The sequence below is a fragment of the Tupaia chinensis genome, unplaced genomic scaffold (assembly GCF_000334495.1).
Source record: "Tupaia chinensis unplaced genomic scaffold, TupChi_1.0 Scaffold000604_1, whole genome shotgun sequence".
In the NCBI taxonomy this organism is placed as follows: Eukaryota; Metazoa; Chordata; class Mammalia; order Scandentia; family Tupaiidae; genus Tupaia; species Tupaia belangeri.
The window spans coordinates 2,752,892-2,760,144 of NW_006160122.1; the positions used below are offsets into that span (position 1 = coordinate 2,752,892).

Sequence of the window (7,253 nt, forward strand, 5' to 3'; positions counted from 1 at the left end):
AAAAAAAAAAAAAAAAAAAAAACAAACAAACAAAGATAGTATAGGCTGTCATTTTGCCTATTTCTGTCTCCTGGATATAATAGAAATGTTTTTATTATTCTCAACTTCTTGGGGTTCAGGGAGACAATGTGGGTTTTCAGTTAAATGTATATAGCAATTTATCTGGATAAAAAACGTGAAAGTTCTTATCTCTTAACATATTTCGTCATTTGGATAAAGTGAAGCCAAACTTGGGAGAGATGAGAGAATGTGAGGAAATAATTTGGTCTCTCCAGGAATTTTTTAAAGAATTTTTTTTTTTCACATGAGCTTTGACAGAGAGAGATAGGGAAAGTGAGAAAGCAAGCCACCAGGTCCGGGACTCGAACCATTGTCGGCCATGTGGGAATGCCAACACAGTATCCACTACTCCACCTGCTGGCCCCTCCATTTGTATTATTATTATTATTCTTTCTTTTGACTTGACCAGAGAGAGACAGGGGAGGGGGTTGGGGTGGAGGAAGCAAGAAAGCAAGTTGCTAGGTCTGGGACCCAAACCATGGTCAGCCATGTGGGAATCCAGTACCTTTAACCACCTCGCCACCTCCCAGCCCTGCTCTCTCCAGGAATTTTAGTAAATGTTATTTTATTATTACTGAGAGATTATGGGTGGATCCTAGTTGGCTACCTTCCAGCTATTCAGTTCACAACATTCTCTCTCTCTTTTTTTTTTTTTTTTTCTAGAGAGAGATTTTTTTGCTTATAGGGCAAGTACATATGCTGGAAAGAAAGAGACAAAGAGATAGAAAGTGAGAAATCACTTCCCGGAGGTGGGGAAGATGGCCACACTACAGGCCCTTTTCCATTCTCCTCTCGGGATTTTGGACATGTGCACACACATACCCAGCATGCACCTGGCGTAAGTTTCAAGCCTCCGTGTCTAGGACTTGAACTGCAGTCAGCCATGTGGAAGTCCAGCAACATAACCATTACGCCATCTGCTGGTCCCAACTTTTCTTTTCTGGTCTGGTTATTTATTGCTCAGATTAAGATTTTACCTAACTCAGGGCCAGCAGGTTGTGTGGTGATTCAGACACTGGATTCCCACATGGCCGACTGCATTTCAAGTCCCAAACCGGTCAACCTGCAAATCATAGCAAATAAAAATAAATAAACAACAAAAAAGATTCTATGTAACTTAAAAACGTTACTACAAGAGGAGGCAATGTGATGAAGTGAACATTAAATTGGGAGAGTTAAGGACTTTTTTTTTCTAAGAATTTTTTTTTATTATTTAACTTTATTATTTTATTTTATTTTGGCTAGAGAGAGACTGAATGAGAACGAGAGAGAGGGAAAATGAGAAAGCAAGCCGCCAGGTCCAGGACTTGAACTGTAGTCGTCTATGTGGGAGTCCAGCATCCTCAACCACCATGCCACCTGCAAGTCCCTTTTTTATTTTTTAAAGATAGAGAGTGTGTGCATACTCATGTGAGAGAGAAAAGCACCATTAGCAGGGTATAGGCATGTTATAATCCCCATGCCTTAGCCCTTCAGCACCTGAGGATCTCAAGCACGTGCATGTGTGTTTTCAGGCTGACCTGGGGACCTGAATCCACGGTTGGCGTGTGGCTTCCAGCACTGCAGTTTACTCGGACTGTATCATCTAGGCTCTGTTGCCAGGTTCTGTTGCTGGTTCCGCCACCACTAGTTTTGTGACTTTGGACAAATCATTTCCTCTTTTTGGGTCTTGGCATTTTTATCTGGGAAAATTAAAGAGTTCTTCTCAGGTTGCTTCCTAATCCTGTGACTTTATGAATAGGTAAGTTACCTAATTTAGAAGTTGTCCTTGGGACCAGCAAGTGATGTAATAGTTATGTCGTTGGACTCCCACATAGTCAACTGTGGTTCGAGTCCTGGGCCCAGTGGCTTAAAACTCACGCCAGGCCTGTGTGTGTGCATGCCCAAAATCCCAAGAGGAGAATGGAGGAGAAAGGATTGCGGTGTGGCCATCCTCTCTGGGGGGATGATTTTTCACTGTCTCTTGGGTAAACGCACGCACTCTATAGCAAAAATCTCTCAAAAAAAAAAAAAAAAAGTAAAAGAAGAAGTTGCTCTGGGACCAGCTGATGGTGTAATGGCTATGTCACTGGACTCCCATGTGGTTGAGCACGGCTGGATTCCCAGACCTATGGCTTAAACTCACGCCAGGCACGTGTGCACGTGTGCCCAAGATCCCGAGATGAGAATGGAGAGGGATTGCAGCATGGCCATCCTCCCAGGGGGTGATTTCTTGCTTTCTGTCTCTTTGTTTCTCTCTGTCTTTCTGGTGAGCACATGCACCCTATAGCGAAACCCTCTCCCCCCCCCAAAAAAAAAGTTGCCCTAAATGACTGGTGACTTCCCCTTAAATGAAGACGCTAGTGAATTAGAGAATTAAAATCAAGCACAGTCTGATACCAGCAGTTACCGTAATGGCTTTGTCACTGGACTCCCATGTAGTCGGCCACGATTTGAGTCCTGGACCTGGTGGGTTAAACTCATGCCAGGCGCGTGTGCGTGTGTGCCCAAGATCCTGAAAGGAGAATGCAGGAGAAGGGATTGCCGTGTGGCCATCCCCCCGGGGAGTGATTTCTCACTTCTGTCTCTCTGTCTCTCTCCATCTTTCTGGTGAGCACATGCGCCCTATAGTTAAAACCTCTCTCTCAAAAAAAAAAAATAATAATAATAATCAAGCACTGTCTAAGTTCTTTTTTTTTTTTAGAATTATTTTGTTTAACTTTATTTATTTTTAATTTTGACCAGAGAGGGACAGAGCAAGTGAGAGAGAAAGAGTGAGAAAGTAAGCTACCAGGTTTAGGACTCGAACCGCAGTCAGTCATGTGGGAGTCCAGCGTCTTAACCACCACGCCACTTGCTGGCCCTGTCTACATTCTTAGCATGTAGTAATGCATTTATTTCTCACAACAATCTCGTGAGATTAATGGCTGTTGTTTTCCCCACTACACAGTTAAAAACTTGAAAGGAAGAGGGAAGAAAGTACGTGTGTAAAGTCGTGTAGCTAGTAAGTGTGGGGGCTGAATTTGAACCCGGGGAGGCTGGCTCCAGAGCCTGTGCTTATCTACAACACTAAGTGTTATTGCTTCTAGCCCAGAGAATAGTCAGCATACAGTATTTTCACTAGTTCAGCCATGACTAGTCTTCCGTTGGGAGATTCTTTCGGTTTTTCTTTTAGGCTTTTGCTTTAGAGCCTTGGGCACATTCATGAGAGAGAGACACAGACACAGAGAGAGGGAAACTGGGGGGACGTCCATGCTGCACTCCCCTTTCCTTCATTCTCCCGGGATTTGGGGCACGCGTGTACACATGCCTGCGTGAGTTTGAAGCCTCTGGGTCTGTTAATTGACCATCAATTGGCCATATGGGATTCCAGCACTTTAACCACCACATTACCTGCTGGCTCATAAGGAAATGTTTAACTTAATATATTAACTCTTAATGCCTCTGGTAAAAGTAATCATTAAAAATATAACAAAAACCTCTCTAAAAAAAAATTTAAAGCCTCTATAGTTGCCATTGGCAACTATTGGCATCTGGAATTATCAGTAAACAAAATATCAAAAAGTCTCTGACTTCAGGGAGCTTGTATTCTAGTGGAAGATGGACAGAAAGTTAACAGGTTCATTATAGTGTGTCAGGCAATGATAAATGTGATGGAAGCTAAGCAGAAAGGTACAAAGTCCTAGAAGTAGGAGCTAACTGGATGCTATGTTTTTTTAGAGGTTTTTGTCATAGGGCATGTGTGCTTGCCAGAGAGAGAAGCAGACGGACAGAGACAGTGAGGGAAAGTGAGAAATCACCCCCCAGACGGTATGGCCATGCCACAGTCCCTTCTCTTCCATGTTCCTTCTAGGATCTTGGGCGTGCATGCAGATGCACCCAGTGTGATTTTCAAGCCACCAGATCCACGCCTTGTACCGCTCAACCTTGTGGGAGTTCAGCAGTGTAACCACTGTGCTACCTGCTGGCTTCAGTGGATGCTGTTTTAAATAGAATCGTCAGAGAAGAGCTAAGCGATAGAAGACATTTAAGTGTAGAATGTAAGCCATGGAGCTGGCCCCATGACCTGCTTGGGGGACCTGAGTCCCACATGACCAACAATGTGTTCCGAATGCCGGCCTTTGGGGCTTGGAGAACATTCCGGGCGAATGCATGTATATGCACATACCCAAAATCCTTACAGGATGGAGAGATGGAGAGGGACTGCGGTGTGACCACTTCCCCATAGAGAGTGTTTTCTCTCTTTCCCAAACTTTTCTCTCTGGCAAGTGCACGCACTCTGGTCAAAAAAAAAGCCCCATGCAGGAAGAATGGCCTAGTGGTCCAGTCAGAGCAGACGGCAAGTGCAAAGTCTCTTGAGTTGGAATAGAACAAAGATAGTAAGAGAGAGTTGGGCCAGCAGGTGCGCGGTGGTTACAGCATTGGATTCCCACATAGCTGACGGGACCCCACAATTTGAAAATCATGCCAGGCACGTGTGTGTGCGCCCGAAGTCCTGAGAGGAGAATGGAGGAGAAGGGATTGTGGCGTGGCCATCCCCCCTGGGGGGTGATTTCCTACTTTCCTTCTCTCTCTGGTAAGCACATGTACTCTGAAAAAAAAAAAAGAGCAGGAGAAAGAAGTAGGCCCTGTAAACCTTTGTAAGGCTTCATGTTTTATATGTTTTTCTCTCAGTAAAATGGGAAGCCACTGGAGGATTCTGAGCAGAGGACGAATGCAGTTAGCATTAGGGAAAATACTCCGGGGACCAGCTCCTCGGTGTGACCGTGACAGTCTGTAGAATGGCTTTGGTTCATGAGGAAGCCGCCGATCAGGGGAAAAGACAGAACTCAGGGCTCCACGGTGACTAGCGGCTGAGCACACATCAGGCCTTTGCTTCAGAGCAGCAGAAAGAGACCCCATGATGGCTGTTTCCGTTTCATTCATACCCAGCATCACTTCCCACAGAGAGATCAGGAACATATAAGCTGCGAGAGGATCTGACTTCTCATATTTGAAAGGATTTTATTCCTAAGTATACCTCTCATGGGCTTTTTCATTATTATTGCCAAGGTGCATGCCGTCACTGGAGACCGGGAAAGCACCTCGCATTGGGGTGTGATCACACTGCAGTACATCCTCCATTAATCATCCACCAGGATTTGGCACACGCATGCACATGGCCGGCCACGGTTTCCAAGCTGTGAGGCGAATGGCAGTTGGAGTCAAACTGCACTCGGCACGTGGGATTCAGCTCCCTTACCCACTGCACGCAGGGCTGGCCCTCTTAGAGGTTTTCGTAAATAGGTATTTCTAAAGAACGTTTTGGTTACTAGTTTCCAGGGAGGTATTATTATGTATATCAGAACTTTGTTAAAAAGCTTGGGAAGGGAACCAGCAGTTGGCGTAATGGCTATGTCGCTGGACTCCCACGTAGTCGACCGCGGTTCGTGTCCCGGACCCGGTGGCTTAAAACTCACGCCGGGCGCGTGTGCGTGCGTGCCCAGGATCCCAAGAGGAGAATGGAGGAGAAGGGATTGTGGCGTGACCATCCCCCCTGGGGGGTGATTTCTCGCTTTCTGTCTCTATGTCTCTCTCTGTCTGGCGAGTGCACGCGCCCTACAATGAAAATCTCTCAAAGAAAAAAAAAAAAAAGCTTGGGAAGTGATTTCAAGTCTGTTCTTTAAAAGATGGATTTCATCTCAGAGGTCGCATGGGATGACACGTCTTCCATCGTCTAAAAATATAGTCAAGGGGCTAGTAGGTGGTGTGGGCTTAAGGTGGTGGACCCCCACATGGCTGACTGCAGTTTGAGTCCCCGACCTGGAGGCTTGAAAACCATGCCAGCCACACGTGTGCACATGCCCACATTGCCAGGAGGAGAATGGAAAAGGGATTGTGGTGTGGCCATCCTCCCTGAGGGGAGTGACTTCTCACTTTCCATCTCTGTCTGTCTCTGGCAGGCAGTTGCCCATGGCCTATGGCAAGAACCTAAAAAAGATGAAATAAAATTCTAGCTGTTTCGCTAGTCCTTGTTTTCTGGTGCATGTAGTTTAAATGCCTTTTTCCTTTGACAGATAAAACGCATGAACGCCATCAGGATGCAGCGGGAAAAGCTAATAAAGGAAGGAAAGTACACCCCTCCGTCTCACCACTCGGGCCAGGGGGAGCCTAGGCCCTGAGCAGGGCAGCAGCTGGTGGCTGGAGGCTGGTTTTCATGCCGCTGATCTCCACTAGAAAGATTGTTCCTTGAAAACCTATTTGTCGAAGTATGGAAATAAAGGAGTGCATCATTCTATTCAGTTTCTCTTGGATGATACTTTTCTATAATGAAATTGCAGCCTGTTTTTTAACTTTGGAAAATGCTTTCACCTCGGTCTTAAAAATTAGCATATAGAGAGTAATCACTAACATTTCTGAATGCTTACTATCTGTATATTAACTCAGCCAGCAGGTGGTGGTGGCTAAGTTGTACTCCCACGTGGCCGACCGCCATTCGAATCCCAGCCTGGCAGCTTGAAAATCACGCAGAGTGGGCGTGGTGGCGCCCGCCCTATGGAAAATCACGCAGAGTGTATTGGTGTGCGTGCCCAGAACCCCAGGGGCGGGATGGAGGAAAAGGGATTGCAGTGTGGGTATCTCCCCAGAGGATGATTGCTCGCTTTCCCGCTCACTGTCTCTCTGTTTCTCCAGTGAACTCATACAACTCTAGGGCAAAAACATAAAAAAAAAATGAAAAGTTAATTCACTTTAGAAGCTGCAGTGACTGTCAGTGCTTTCATTGTTTTATCTTCCCTACAACGTGGCTTGGACTGGGAGGAGAAACAGTGGTGTGTTTACTAGGTCTGAAATTAAGGCTAAGTAAGTACCAAGTTCAGATCATGTAATTCTGAAGAAGCAATACATTTTTTAAAATTTTTTATTCATTTTTGTTTTGCTATAGGGCATGTGCTTTCGCTGGCGAGACAAAAAGAAAGAGTGAACGTGAGAAATCATCCCCCAGGGGAATGGCCATGCCGCAGCGCCTTCTCCCCCATTTTCCTCTCAGGATTTTGGGCCTGTGCCCAGTGTTTTTCAGGCCAGAGTCTTGGACTTGAACTGGGTAGTAGGCCATGTGAGATCCAGCTACCTTAACCATCATGCCACTAACTGACCCTGTTTTTGTTTTTTACAGTGCATTTTTTTTAAGACTATTTTATTTATTATTTAAATATGACCAGAGAGAGACAGAGATA

General features: G+C 45.5%; 1 protein-coding gene across 1 annotated transcript in view; it reads left to right on the forward strand.

Moving 5' to 3' along the window:
• NDUFS5 (NADH:ubiquinone oxidoreductase subunit S5) overlaps window positions 1-6,316 on the forward strand; it is an 11,460-nt gene extending 5,144 nt beyond the window's left edge. Inside the window, exon 3 of the mRNA XM_006158596.3 lies at window positions 6,096-6,316. Coding sequence (XP_006158658.1) covers window positions 6,096-6,200 — 105 coding nt within the window. The 3' untranslated portion in view covers window positions 6,201-6,316. The remainder of the gene's footprint in view (window positions 1-6,095) is intronic.
• Window positions 6,317-7,253: the final 937 nt, after the last annotated feature.